At 39.9% G+C, this 15,558-nt stretch overlaps 1 protein-coding gene across 11 annotated transcripts in view; it reads left to right on the top strand.

Moving 5' to 3' along the window:
• The window catches only part of lrp1bb (low density lipoprotein receptor-related protein 1Bb), a 265,115-nt gene that overhangs the window by 155,486 nt on the left and 94,071 nt on the right, over positions 1-15,558 (top strand). For all 11 annotated transcript variants that reach the window (XM_058083119.2, XM_058083126.2, XM_058083127.2 and 8 more), the window contains 7 exons: positions 3,194-3,391; positions 5,334-5,538; positions 8,609-8,773; positions 9,019-9,263; positions 14,242-14,373; positions 14,598-14,825; positions 14,994-15,168. In XM_058083119.2, the coding sequence (XP_057939102.2) occupies positions 3,194-3,391; positions 5,334-5,538; positions 8,609-8,773; positions 9,019-9,263; positions 14,242-14,373; positions 14,598-14,825; positions 14,994-15,168 (1,348 nt within the window). The remainder of the gene's footprint in view (positions 1-3,193; positions 3,392-5,333; positions 5,539-8,608; positions 8,774-9,018; positions 9,264-14,241; positions 14,374-14,597; positions 14,826-14,993; positions 15,169-15,558) is intronic.

Below are 15,558 nucleotides of genomic sequence, written 5' to 3'. Positions count from 1 at the left end.
GTTGTGGTTGCTCACAGAGTTGACATCATGTCACATACTCAAACCTTGGTTATTAAAGTGCAACCCGTAGCTTATTTGTTCATGGTTGTTGACACTGTAGAACTCAAATTATCCATCCATCCATTTTCTATACCGCTTATCCTCACTAGGATCACTGGCATGCTGGAGCCTATCCCAGCTGTCTTCGGGCAAGAGGCGGGGTACACCCTGGACTGGTCGCCGGCCAATCACAGGGCACATATAGACAAACAACCATTCACACTCACATTCATACCTATGGACAATTTGGAGTTGCCAGTTAACCTAGCGTGTTTTTAGAATGTGGGATTAAACCCACCTACGCACGGGGAGAACATGCAAACACTGACATGCCCGAGCAGGGGATCGAACCTAGGTCTCCTAGCTGCGCTAACCACTCACACACCGCACAGCCTCAAATTAGACCAAAATTAAAAAAAATCAAGGCATAATCTAATGAGTAAAAAATGTAATATATTGTTATAATGATGCATTTTTTCTTACCAAATTTAAATAACAAATGTAATAAATGAATTTAAATCAAACCCCCAGATCATTTGATTTTCTTTCAAGTTTGCAGCAAGGGGGAGTACTCATAAAATGTCTTCAAGGTTGATAGGTCTGGATACAAAGTAAACCAGTCAAAGATAAAGTTCATGTTTTAATCTCCACTTGCCCACTGTTTTGTACCCGGGGATTAGACGCAAATCATAGCTTTTAACAGTGTTTGACAATGAATGTTTACAATAAATATGCAAGTAAAAAGGTCGGCAGGAAGACATCTGAGCAATGACTCCCGTCTGTTTATATCTGCCTGATGACAGGTACGCACCCAATAACCACAGCTTTCATCCCCTTTGACAAACTCCTTAAGTCTAATCCTTTACAGACAAAGAGGGTTTCTCAGTGTTGGCACAGAATTCCCAATGTTGTTATTGAATAACCTACTTTTATGAGACTGCTCTGTAACCACTTAAAATACGCCAGCTATGCACACACCATTGGCTTGTCATATTCAGATTAATGGACCTTGTTTTGATTACTTGCCTCTCTATTTCATTTCAAGACTGATGGCAGCCTCAGCTCTAATCACACATTAACGTGAAAGAGAACACAAACATTCTCCCTCTGGAAGCAGATCAGAACTGACAAGGTTCAGCATAAATCATACTTTGCATGCAAAAAAAACAACATCTATTTAATATAGAGAAAGACTTGTTATGGTGTCCCAAGAAAATACCCCCTCCTCATTTTTCTTTGCACATCTGAGTAATAAAAAGATTTCTTATTAAAAATCTGCAAATGCAGATGTTTTCTCTCTGGTAGGGAAATGTGTCATTGAAGCATGGGTTGTCATTGTCATTTAATATTCCCTAAAGAAGGATTTACTGCATCGTTACAGAAAACTACTGGGAAGAAAGTATTCTCTAGGTCCCATCTTATATACAGTATGTGGAGAAATTCCTGGTAGCAGAAAAATATGTCTCAAACGGAGAGTCTCTGTTAAGTATCTTATGTTAAGGACTTGTCAACATCTTTTGCATACATGATTTTGCATACAAAAAACAAAATGGTTTATCCAAAAGAGCCAGGCTTAAAAAGCTTATGTACTCACAAAACTAATCAGTGTACTATGTACCCTATGTACCCCATATATTCCATTTGCAACCAGGAAACCAAAATGGCGAAGGGCAGTTTTAGCCCATATGATTTCATAAGTTAATTTTCTTCCGTAATATAATTTAAAAAAAAAACTTAAATTACCTTGGATTTACTACATATCAACTGATTTTTTTTTTTATTGTTGATAGCGTTTAGCTCATGAAATCCAAAAATCCATGTGTCAAAAAAGTAGAATATAAACAACATAAAAATAGGTTGTATAATACAGAAATGTCCAGCCACTGAAAATGGTGTATTGTATTGTGTATTCAATACTTGGTCGCGGCTTCTTCTGGAATGGAGGCAATCAGCTTGTGGCACTGTTGAGGTGTTACGGAAGCCCAGAATGCTTCGATACCAGCCTTCAGCTCATTTCGCTTCTCCCTCTTTACAATAACCCACAGATTCTCCGTTGGGTCATGTGAGTCAGTCCAGCACAGTAATACCGTTGTAAGTAAATCAGTTATTGGTTGTTTTGGCACTGTGGCCACATACTAGGCCATGTTGGAATATAAGTCAGCATCTCCAAAAATGTTTTCAGCAGAAGGAAGCATGAAGTGCTGCAAGATATCCTGGTAGACAGCTGAATTGTATATGCACTTGATAAAACAGAGTGGACCAACACCAGCAGATGAAATGGCACCCCAAATCATAACATGAGGAAACCTCACTGGACTTTAGCTTCTGTCCTGTGCCTCTCCAGTCTTCGTGCAAATCATAGGAACTTGATTTCCAAATGAGAGACAGCATTTGCTTCCGTCAGAGAACAGGACATTGGACCACCAGCCAACAGTCCAATTATTGTTATCCAGATCCCAGGTCAGACGTTTATTGAGCAATTAGCCAACTGAGTACTGTCAGAATATTCTTATAAGGGGGGTTTTCTTGAGCTGCCATAGTTCACTGCATGCACAATGAACCTAGAATATTTGAAGGTTTCAAAACTTGAATGATATTATGGAAGAAAATGAACTTTCACACAATATTCAAATATATTGACATTGCTCTGTTCCACTCCATTGTTCACTGCAGCGCTTTCTCTTGCATCTGGTCGGTCTCTGACCTACTACCCTATGCAAATGGTCTGTAACCTCGAAAAGCATCTTTCACTCTCAATCTGGACCTTTTTCAAGCTCTGCAACAAAATGTAGTGGTTGTTTTTTTTGGCCACACCACCCCTCTACACAGTCTCATGAAAATCGGATATGTCGTGTTTGCTGAATTATGAACACTAACCAACAAAGCCCAATCAAAACATAGCCTTTTACCTTTTGCTTGTTCCACTTGGCAGAGGTAATAAAATATGCCCTGGATTTCCGTTTTGTCCCTACTAGAACTCCCGTTTAAGGGAGATTACATCTTGCCATCCTGTGCCAAAGGCTTTTTGATAAAATCCCAAACTCAATATCACACGCCATCAATTAACAGGTTAGGCATCACGTACCTAAACCCCCGGTGTCACACTCTCTAAATAAACAAGCTTCTTTTTTTTCCTATCACCTCCCCTGTTCAGATCCCTTTGAGGCTTTCATCATTTTCTCAATTCGCCATGAGATCAGACGGATAGACCTTCACAAGAGGGACTACAACCTGCTCGTGCCGGGGCTGAGGAACACCATTGCACTGGATTTCCACTTTAATCGCAGCCTCCTATACTGGACAGATGTGGTGGAAGATAAGATCTACAGAGGAAGGCTCTCCGAGACAGGCGGTAGGCCAACATATGAGTACACTGTGTATGTACACGAACAACTCATGTAATGTACTCACGAAAGATGCTCTTGTGGGTGATGACAATCAATTTTATTGTCATGTCTACACTAGTTTTCCTTTGAGAATTAAAAACACTTCAAAAGCTTGAATCTGAAAGCGAGATGTCACATCAAATGTCACACCATTCATAAATAGCAGCCATTTTATCTAAAATGCATTAATTTCCGGGTCTGAAAAGTATTCGGACACATACAGTGAAGAAAATAAGTATTTGAACACCCTGCTATTTTGCTATTTCTCCCACTTAGAAATCATGGAGGGGTCTGAAATTTTCATCGTAGGTGCATGTCCACTGTGAGAGAGATAAACTAAAAAGAAAAATCCAGAAATCACAATGCATGATTTTTTAACAATTTATTTGTGTGATACAGCTGCAAATAAGTATTTGAACACCTGAGAAAATGAATGTTAATATTTGGTACAGTAGCCTTTGTTTGCTATTACAGAGGTCAAACGTTTCCTGTAGTTTTTCACCAGGTTTGCACACACTGCAGGAGGGATCTTGGCCCACTCCTCCACACAGATCTTCTCTAGATCAGTCAGGTTTCTGGGCTGTCGCTGAGAAACACAGAGTTTGAGCTCCCTCCAAAGATTTTCGATTGGGTTCAGGTCTGGAGACTGGCTGGGCCATGCTAGAACCTTGATATGCTTCTTACGGAGCCACTCCTTGGTTTTCCTGGCTGTGTGCTTCGGGTCGTTGTCGTGTTGGAAGACCCAGCCACGACCCATCTTCAATGCTCTGACAGAGGGAAGGAGGTTGTTCCCCAAAATCTCACAATACACGGCCCCAGTCATCCTCTCTTTAATGCAGTGCACTCGTCCTGTCCCATGTGCAGAAAAACACCCCCAAAGCATGATGCTACCACCCCCATGCTTCACAGTAGGGATGGTGTTCTTCGGATTGTACTCTTCATTCTTCTTCCTCCAAACACGCTTATTGGAATTATGACCAAAAAGTTCTATTTTGGTCTCATCTGACCATAAAACTTTCTCCCATGACTCCTCTGTATCATCCAAATGGTCATATGCAAACTTAAGACGGGCCTTGACATGTGCTGGTTTAAGCAGGGGAACCTTTCGTGCCATGCATGATTTCACATCATGACGTCTTAGTGTATTACCTACAGTAACCTTGGAAACGGTGGTCCCAGCTCTTTTCAGGTCATTGACCAAGTCCTGTCGTGTAGTTCTGGGCTGATTCCTCACCTTTCTTAGAATCATTGAGACCCCACGAGGTGATATCTTGCATGGGGCTCCACTCCGATTGAGATTGACCGTCATGTTTAGCTTCTTCCATTTTCTAATGATAGCTCCAACAGTGGACCTTTTTTCACCAAGCTGCTTGGTAATTGCTCCGTAGCCCTTTCCAGCCTTGTGGAGGTGTACAATTTTGTCTCTGGTGTCTTTGGACAGCTCTTTGGTCTTCGCCATGTTACAAGTTAAAGTCTTACTGATTGTATGGGGTGGACAGGTGTCTTTATGCAGCTAACGACCTCAAACAGGTGCATCTGATTCAGGATGATACATGGAGTGCAGGTGGACTTCTAATGGGCAGACTAACAGGTCTTTCAGGGTCAGAATTCTAGATGATACACAGGTGTTCAAATACTTATTTGCAGCTGTATCACACAAATAAATTGTTAAAAAATCATGCATTGTGATTTCTGGATTTTTCTTTTTAGTTTATCTCTCTCACAGTGGACATGCACCTACGATGAAAATTTCAGACCCCTCCATGATTTCTAAGTGGGAGAAATAGCAAAATAGCAGGGTGTTCAAATACTTATTTTCTTCACTGTACCTGGCAACATAAGTAATACAAGCATAACTAAAAGGGTGATTAGGATAATGTATATAATGTATATTCATCGTTGTCACAGGGGTGACTGGAATTGAGGTTGTCATTCAACATGGCCTGGCCACCCCAGAAGGTCTTGCTGTGGACTGGATTGCAGGAAAACTGTACTGGATTGACAGCAATCTGGACCAGATCGAGGTCGCTAAACTTAATGGAGATATGCGAACCACACTGATTGCAGGGGGCATGGAGCATCCACGCGCCATTGCTCTGGACCCAGGGCAAGGGTATGTAAAGCCTCATGAAGTGCTGCATAATTAAAGTAATTGCTTTATATTTCTCACTTTGGCACCAATGGTAAATGGTGTATGAATGTGGAAGTCTGTTACTGCTAATATAATAGTTATGCTTTGTCACTTTTGCCCCTGTTTGTTAATGTTAAAAAAAAAAAAAACAAGTTGGCTTAAATTTAAGTATTAAGAGTCTGTGTGACATTTCCTTGCAGTCTCTATCCTCCATGAATGAGGGTGGTACAACACATTCAGATACTTCTATATTTACAAGTAGATAAACAAACACCCATTGTATTTTAGATACTGAGCTTTCAGAAACATTAATTAAATAGAATATGATTGACATTTAATTTCATTTGTTGTAAAAAGATATTCCTTACAACATGCTGCCTAGTCTTCTCTTTGATATTTTCAAACAAACGGGAAATTGAAGTACATTGTCGACAGCCTAGTTTTTAGAAGAACCAGACTTGCCAACTTTGAATAAACCTTGAATAACCCCCCAGCAACTTTTTTTTGGTCTATTTTAATTTGCACAATGTGCAGCCCGCCTATACAAAAACCAGCCATGAGTTGCATGGGCAGCAATTTGGACAACCCTGCTTAATAGCAACTCAGGTTTTTGGCTTGTGTCTCAAGAATTGTGTGACATTATCATGTTATTAAACCTTAGTTAACCACAGAACATTAAATTATTGATTGATGGGTCTTGGTTTCAATCTGTGATACTTATAACACACATGGGTGATTAAAACGTATTGGTAATGTTTCCTGGGATTCATGTAAGTGTGCACTGATTTTAAACGCAATGTACACATTAGTGTAAATGTAATATCTAATTACAGTAATCCCTAAGTAATTGGTTCATGACGGTTAATTGGTTCCAAACCCAACCAAGTTAACTTACACGAAGTAGGATTGCTTCTTTATGAATTGAATATTTCCATGGGCATTTCCATAGCATAGAAAACTTATTTGCAACTGTCCATATATGTTTTTTAATCCATTATTAGAGCCCTCTAGACATGAATTAAACTACACTTGTATTAGCCAATATAGTCGACATGGCGTCAGGTATTGCAGCAACAGTAGCCATTTTTATCAGATACCAGTATTTTTATTAGTGATGATTGTCCCTGTTCTGAGATAATACTCCGGTGATTAAATCAAGTGTTTATGTGTCTTGCAGAATATTATTGTACTCAACAGTGTTGAATAATTTATATTCATGGCCCTTGAGGGTAATTTATATACTTAATATTAATATATTTATATTAAAATTAATTTAGATATTGAATTGTGAACTGTGTGAAACCACAAAATTTGAATCGTACATTTGTTAAAAGGGACTGATTATACTCATTTTTCCACCATTTGTATTGAGTTGCAAACTCCTATAGAGCATTACTTTAAGATAATGAGGTGTCCCTCTTTTAATCTCTAACTTCATCATTCTGTATGCAAGTTGCATTTTCATAACAATAAGTTTTAAAAGTAGTTTGGGGTGAATAATAATGGTCAGTCACACCCTGTAGTGGATACTGATTGGCTGTCATTGTGTTTGGGTTTGTTTAGCATAAGATGATAGGCTCTCATTGTAGTTGGGAGGGCAAGGCGATGAGAGGAGAGGAGAGGAGATGAGATGTAAAAATGGAGAGTTGTCTAAATGGGGAATTACATTTTCACGTTTACATTTTCTGTTAACAATAATGTAATAATTTCAAAGACAATGTGTGAAAATGTGAGGGCTTTTCTCAGCAATTTTTCTGTGAGATTAAAATAGATTTATTAGCTCACTTAATTCATTAATTTATCAATGAAAACATTTTGAAAACTAACTAAAATAATGGCCTTAATGGTGACTAAATGGTCAAGCAAAGCATACTGACTTACTGGAAGGTCAAAATTGGTTCTACACATGAAAATGTTGGCAGATCTGAAACTGACTAAAATGACAATCCATCTTATTTTACAATAGCTTACACATGACTACATGGAACAACAAATCAATAAAATGACTTGACATGTCATACTGTACTTACGGACACGTAGTTGTCCACAGTCAATTCCTGTGTTGGTAGAAACAATATAGTAGAACAGTAAATGTTTGTTTTAAAAGTGTTGACAATCGAAAGCAGTGACCTTAAAAATAATGGAAACAAATTTTTGTATATGTTTCAGTTTCGCTGGAGTAAGCACCTTTGCCCAAGGAAATCCCCACTTGCCTAACAAGCATAATATCAGCATGTTGTTTGTCAATGATAGGCAATTGGCTGATGAAATTTGATGTCTTAAACTGTCAACTTTGGGGTTATCACGCCCTTTTGAACTGAAAGCTTATCCCTGATTAATGCATCGCAACACTTTCACCCTAACTGTACATTGAGGCAATACTATTTCAGATTAAAGCAAAACCCAGACGTTCCTAAAATCAATTTAACACTCTTAAGACTTGAGTAATCTGCTCCTGCTCTCTGGTCTGTGGTACTCTTAGCATATTTAGGAGGATGGCTACATTTTATGGCCATCGAGAGAAATTAAATGACTGGCTGTTTTCCGGGCTTATATATAATTCCAATATAATTACTTAAAACCACTCAAAGTAGAGGTTATTGATCAGGGATACCTTATCAAGTGAATAAGGCAATTGATCTGAGCATGGATGTTTCTTCCTGACAGTTTTGTTTGCATCACTTGGTCATTTACGCTCGATGGCCCGATATGTCTTTTGTTCAAGTTGACTTTGTGAGGCAAAGCAAAATATGTGTTGGCTTGGCTGCAACACAGACCCAAGATACTGTTAATGGTCACATCGATGGTGTTCATTTTCAGGCCTCATTGAGCTTGGAAAAGTCATAATAAAACAGATGGTCTCCTGTTTCAAGGTCTGTCGTAGGTTGCACTGGGGTCTTTGGCGCATCTGTCAGTGTGGGCAGTCAGTCGAGAGAGCATTGTATTTGTTTTTGAGTACTATAAAATTAACAAGTTTGGATACTATTAGTACTGTTAGTTTTGCGTGCTTATGGATGTCTACTAACACAGATGTCTACTTTGGGGTTCATAGCATTCTATTCTGGACGGACTGGGATGCTACGTTCCCCCGAATTGAGGCTGCATCAATGAGTGGAGAAGGCCGACACATTGTGTTTAAAGATATGGAGATCGGAGCCTGGCCCAATGGACTGACTCTGGATCATCTGGAAAAGAGGATTATTTGGACTGATGCACGGTATACCATTTACATTTTCTGTTTTTTTTTTTTTTTCTGAAATGTTGTCATGCCTATACCAAATATATAGTGGAGAAAAGTCACCTCTCCCTAAGCAAATGTTATGCTTAAAAAGGCTTTTTGATGCTTGTTGACCCTAGAATTACAGCTTGGACTCGGAAATGCCTGTATCAACAACCCCATCCAATGCATTTTGAGAGCAGTTTAACCTGTCTTATGGAGCTTTGTGTCTATATTTTTAACAGCTCCGATGCCATTTTCTCGGCACTCTATGATGGCAGTGGCATCATTGAGATCCTCAAGGGCCATGAATACCTGTCGCATCCCTTTGCTGTTTCCCTCTTCGGAGGTAATGTCTATTGGACGGACTGGAGGACCAACACTTTAGCAAGAGCCAATAAGTGGACGGGGCAAAATGTCACCGTCATCCAGAAGACAAGTGCTCAGCCTTTTGACCTGCAGATCTTCCATCCCAGTAGACAGCCACAAGGTGAGAGGTTTTATCTAGATTATCAGCAAAGATAAATAACAATGAGTATCCAATATGTACCAATATGTATGTGTCCTAAGTTTGTTAATATGCCTTGATGGAAAATGTCCTCTGTGCCAATAGATTACATTAGGTTACATGCGTGGATGTTGAGGGCGCGGGAACTTTATCTTAGCCATGGCAAGGATGTAAATTTTGGGACAGTGTACCACCAAGTCTGGCCTAAGAGAGTGGTAGTTGCAATCTCTGCAATTGAGTTGCTCGCCACTATCAACTAGCATCTTCTAATCCTGGGTCATGGCTAGCTGTCCAGCTTCTGGTTTGATAGCGGGGAGGTTAGGCTGTTTCTGTTCCAACAGTTGTTGGCACAGAGATGGAATTTGGCAGCTCTCAGGGGGAAAGAGATGGTTGGTGTTCCTCTTGCTCTCAAGAGCTGCTGCCAGACTCTGAGTGTAGACTCAGGTGTAGTGGCCTTGTGTAAGTTTGGTCCTACAACTGCACAGGTTGGATCCTCGCCATACCGTGGGGGAATGGGTTTTTTTAGGGATGGGAGCACATCATATGTAGCTCTTATGATGAAACTGATGTTTCTTGCTTCCATTTACCAGAGGTGCCTCCAGGTGAACTTTCTCCTATCCACGCCTTCCCACCTCATTGTCCCTGCCTGGCCAGAAAGACAGCCTTTGCGCTTCTTTCAGCCTTCTATTGACGACACACCTCCTCTACCACCATTTTCCTCCTTTGTGAAGCTAAAGCTCTGCACCAAGTTGCTTTAGTCACTGTAAAGCCTAATCCTCCTCTTTCTAACTGGACATGCCTCACAATGTCATTGCTTCAGGGCTGACGTAGTGAGCTGTACTGCATCGGATGTGGCCAGTTTTTTCCTTCCTGTTAACAGAGGTGGTGCAGCATTGTTAAGACCTTCAATGTCATCTGTAGTATCACTTTAGAGCACTTGTACTCTTCAGTGAGGCTTGTGATTGGTAGTTCAAGAACTCAGCATGGGGCCCCAAGTCACTTCTTAGTTATATTCTACTAAGATCCCAAATTGTTTACACAATTATTAACAGGTACAAAAATGGGGGAGACAGCCCTATTTAATTGAGGTTTATACATGTGGTTGCCACCATGGAGTGTTTGGGAGTGCAGAGTGAAGCCATGGAGCTGGAGGTCTTGGGTGAGAATGACATTGGTGAAATCCAACAGAGACATCACATCATCATAATGCTATATTAGTGCATTTTGTCATTAAATATACAGTGCAACCTCCGTTAGCATACACCCCGGTTAGCATGTTTTTCCAGTTGTTGTCCAGAATTTACAGTAACATTTAAACTTGGTATGAACACAATAAAGAAGGGATCACTGTATTCTGTGTATTCATAAAGGCAAACACTCATAATGTACTGCAAGTGCGATTTTGTTGCACACTGCCTGCACAAGCAATCAGATTTGCACATGTTTTTGTACCTGCAAGTCCTTAGTTCACTGTGTCTTCAGAGTATCACATCTCACTACTGATTTGCTACAGAAGTAGGAGACATTTGCAATCCTATAATCCAATATTTCCCACACCACATGTAGTGAATCATGCATAGTTGAGCCTGCTATGCTACCTCAAGTGAACGTTTAAAAAAACACATTATTGTTACTCAACATATTCTTTAAAAACACACACAAAAAACATATTTCAACTTTCTTTTTTCAACCAATCAATGCTGTAACACTGGCCCAGCAGACGTCAACGAACAAAAAGTATGCATACACACATGCACCCTTTTATATATTTGTTATGCAAAACTTTACAGACCACAAAATCCATTTCACTCATTATGTTTTTGAGAATATAGTAGGTTGTGTTCTATTGTGTGTTATTCATTGCTAAACCAACAATTTTTATTTGGTTTTAAGAATTTACATTTTAATTTATCCAATTACTTTTCCCCATTGCCAAGTTTCCAAATGTAATGCTCTCAGCATCTTTCAGCATAAAGCATGCACCATGCTTAAATGGATATTATCATACTGGTAATCGGGTTTACGTGTATTTAATGCTTCCTCTGCTTTCTCAGTGTTTCACCAGTTAATTAGCTTGTTTCTTTCCAGTAGTGGCATTATAATCATTGTTCATCGTAGATAAATGTCATCAGATGGGACTTTGTTTGTCAAGAAGAGCATGCCGAATTCTTTCATATTCAAAAAAGGAAAAGCTGTGTGTGTGTGTGTGTGTGCATGCGTCTGTGTGCTGCTCTGCTGCACCCTGAATGTTTGAGTGAAAGGAAGGAGAAGGATGGATGTGATGTGATGCGACAAAGAATGAAAATACCAATACGCAGCTGGTCTAACAAACCATTCAATGGTGTTTCACTGGAGGCTCAGACACAAACCGGCGTGCGCTTCAATATAAGAGTAGGGGAACAATCATTTGCAGATTAGAAAGCATGCAACAATCCTGTTTCTGTGATTTGCCTAACTCATAAGTGATTGATTTTTGCCAGCACAGAAAACCACAAAGACCCATGTCTAAACTGCACAATTCATAATCACTCATATGCGTCCCATAGTCATTTAGTGTTGCCTTTTTCAGCCATAGGATTCATTTTCCAATTATTAGGTGATTCTGAGGCAGAATTAGAGTTGATTAATGAGATTGCTGGATTTTCTGTTATTATGATCACGTCACTTTTGAAAAGTAACATATATTCGTTGTTTTTATATTTCAACTCTCTGCTTCTAAAATTACATTATTTCACTTTTAAATCTTTCAACTCACTTTTCAACTCTTTTCTTGTGATGTTTTAAAAATTAGCTGGAATAGGTGTAGATTCTGGAAGATCTAGAAAGTTGTCGGTTGTGGGTTGTGGAACTCTGGTATGCAGAAGTCACATTATCATAAACTACACGATGTGGCTGATGCCCAAGATAAGATGTACCAGACCAGTAACACCAATATGTATTTGAAGGCGTTCCAGTAGGATAGAGTGATCAACGGTATCAAAGGCAGCACTGAAATCTAGTAATAATAATAATGAGGAGGTGTCACATTCTATACTTGGGGCGGCGTGGCTCGGCGGTCGTCTCCCAACCTGAAGGTTGTGTGTTCGATCCTCCATCCTGCTGTGATCATGCCGAAATATCCTTGGGCAAGATGCTGAACCCCCAGTTGCTCCAGATGCTGCGTCATCTGTAGGTAAATGTAAACAGTGTGAAAGCGCTTTGAGCCCCTTGGAGGTGGAAAAGCGCTATACAAGTGAAAGACCATTTACAATCCATAGATAGAAAAAGATCATTTGTCACTTTTTCAAGTGCCGATTCAGTAGAGTGGGTCACCCCGAAAACAGACTGAAGAGATTCAAATAAACTACTCAAGGTCATGTGATCATTGAGCTGTTGCGCTAAATTTTTTTTCAAAGCTTTTCAAAATAAATGGGAGGTTAGACACCGGCCTATAGTTAGAAATACTCCCAGGATCAAGGCTTGGTTTTTTGAGTAACAGTTGAATCACCGCAGTCTTGAAGGCTGCAGGCACAGTACCGGATGAAAGTGATAGAATTATAATATTTAAGATTTGAAGGACCTAAAATTGGGAACTGCTCTTTAACAAGTTTCCCAGGAAGCGGGTCAAGCAGACATGTTGTCTTCAGGTAATGCTAGTTCTCTTTGTCAGCGGAAGCATTGCACAACATTGTCCAACGTTTGGTCACGTCAGTCGTTTCCTCTGGCCCTTTTCTCTCTTTCACCCTTGTTGTCATTTGAGCCACATATCTCCATCATTACACTCTATTTCTGTGTGTTTTAAATTACAGTCACTCTGTGCGGTGACACCCATTAAAAAATCAACTTAATTGATTTAATGTATTAACCGTTACAGCTGGAGTCAACACTCTAGTTACAGGCTGACTCACGTCAACATTAGCAGTTGTTGACATAACCAAGGCCATTGGTTTGTTGTCATCGTTTTTTTCCCATTTGTGCATGATTGCATACACACATAAGCAGGACTGACTTAAGCAGGTTCCACTGAATTTAAGTTTAGTTGGGCATGACTGAGTTTATGCTCTTTGGTGTTGTCAATGCGCTGCAATTTTCCAACCCAGTTGGTTTCTGGTTTAAATCAGAGCTGAAAGTTTCTCTCTCATGAAATGGTAGTTCTGGCTCGGATGGTTGTAAATTCTTTGGAAGCATGCCTACTTGGAAAGACCCCTGGTGTAGATGACCCCCATTGTGAGATAACATTTATTTGAACAAAACTGTTTTACAAAGACCTGAAGAAAATATTCAATGTGGTTTCCCTTGTTTATTCAACATGTTTGCAGTATATTTGTATTTGGTAAAGGCTGCAATTTACTGTAGTATGTGCGGCATGCCACTACATGTGACGGCACTCTCTCTGGTATCCCCTTCAGGAGACTGACCCAATTACTAGTGTACCCCATACTGCAAATTGGCAAAGTACTGTACAGATCAAAGCTGCATTTTTAGCTGCAATCATTTGTTATGACTTATAAAGATCCATCTCCATAACTCTTGTTTGGTGGGTTATGATAATATGTACATCATTTTAGTACAATGGTTGGCAAATACATTGTGTATTATATTTTGTATCTTTTTATATATTTTGTTTGTTTTTGCTCATAATTGATATTGTATTCTGTACGAAATAATACAGTAGGTCACAGTAAATAGGTTTTCCTGAATACATTCAGAGGTTTCTCAAATTAAAAGCTTTATCTCCTTTTTGCACTTCACAGCACATTTTCAGCATGGCTGTTTTGTTGTTCCGTTCTTTTTTGCCATTTAAGTCAGCATTTCGTTTGAGCGACGCCATCAAACTGACCTCTAAATGTCATATTGCAAAGTCCAGTTTATATTCATTCAGGCATATCTGTTTGCTTGCCATCTCAGCCTCGAAGGCACAACATTTCTCGCTGCACGTGTGTACTTTTTTCATACTTTGGCTTTTCCTTCTTGCCATCAGCCTGGAACCCTTGTGAGGAGAATGATGGACGTGGTCCCTGCTCGCATCTGTGTCTCATCAATTACAACTCCACAGCATCCTGCACCTGTCCAAACCTTATGAAGCTTTCCCCTGACAAACAATCCTGCTTTGGTGAGCATACACATCATAATTTTTCATACTTTCTTCTCATGACAGTAGAAATGTAGAGTAGGGTATCCTGTGAACCATTAGAAGTCTGTTAATTATAGTCTTTATAACATTGTATTTCTTCTTTTGATTGGCATCAACTGTAATAATAAAGTTGGATTATTTTAATCAGAAAATGCTGTTTGTCGATACAAAGCCAATAAACTTTTGTTAATCATCTTAACCAGCATTGAAAAGGTTCCTCCTGTATGTACGCCGATCTGAAATCCGTGGTGTGGACATGGACAACCCTTACATGAATGTCATGACAGCCCTAACGGTGCCAGACATTGATGATGTCACAGTGGTGGACTATGATGCCCATGAGGAGAGGATCTATTGGGCTGACATTAAAACTCAAACTATTAAAAGGGCATTCATCAATGGCACTCAGCTGGAGACGATCATTTCTGCAGGTGGGAGAATTTCACCACATAAAAAATCTTTGCTGTGTATGTGTGCGTCTGTGTCCATTATTAGTGGTTGGACTGTCATTTTCTCCCTCTGCGTCTCAAGGGAACACAATCATTCAGTTTAAACAAGCATGTACTGTGTGACATGTTGTTTTATCTGTTTTCTGCTAGACATAGTGAACTGTCGTGGTCTGGCTTTGGACTGGCTTTCCAGGAACTTATATTGGCTTAGCTCTGAGAATGACGAGTCACAAATCAATGTGGCTCGCTTTGATGGGTCCCTGAAGACTTCCATCATCCACGGCATTGATAAGCCAAGGTGCCTTGTAGTGCACCCCGCCAAGGGGTAAGTAGATTATACAAGTCTGTATACTTCATCACTATGTTGTCCTCACAGAATGCACAGAATTAAGAACCTCGACTGCAGACCAAAAAGGGACATTAAAAGGTTCTCAGGATAAACTATACCGGTTGACTTGAACCAACTTGAATTTGCAATTACTGATTCTGATTTGGCTGCACGGCCGCCGAGTGTTTAGCGCACAGGCCACACAGCTAGGAGACCCGAGTTCGATTCCACCCTTGGCCATCTCGGCCACTCCACCATCAACTCCCAACCTCACTTCCTGTTCGCATCCCATTTACAGCAACACACCCACTAGCATGTCTCATTTATGAATGGTTAATTTAGTTGGGTTTAGCATTGGGTAATAAGAATGTAGAGATGCCAATATGG

Source organism: Doryrhamphus excisus, linkage group LG12 (genome assembly GCF_037039965.1).
Source record: "Doryrhamphus excisus strain RoL-2023G ecotype Guam linkage group LG12, RoL_Dexc_Guam_v1.1, whole genome shotgun sequence".
NCBI classification, from domain to species: Eukaryota; Metazoa; Chordata; class Actinopteri; order Syngnathiformes; family Syngnathidae; genus Doryrhamphus; species Doryrhamphus excisus.
The sequence above is the reverse complement of the archived record's forward strand: the minus strand, read 5'-3'. Positions and strand labels throughout refer to the sequence as shown.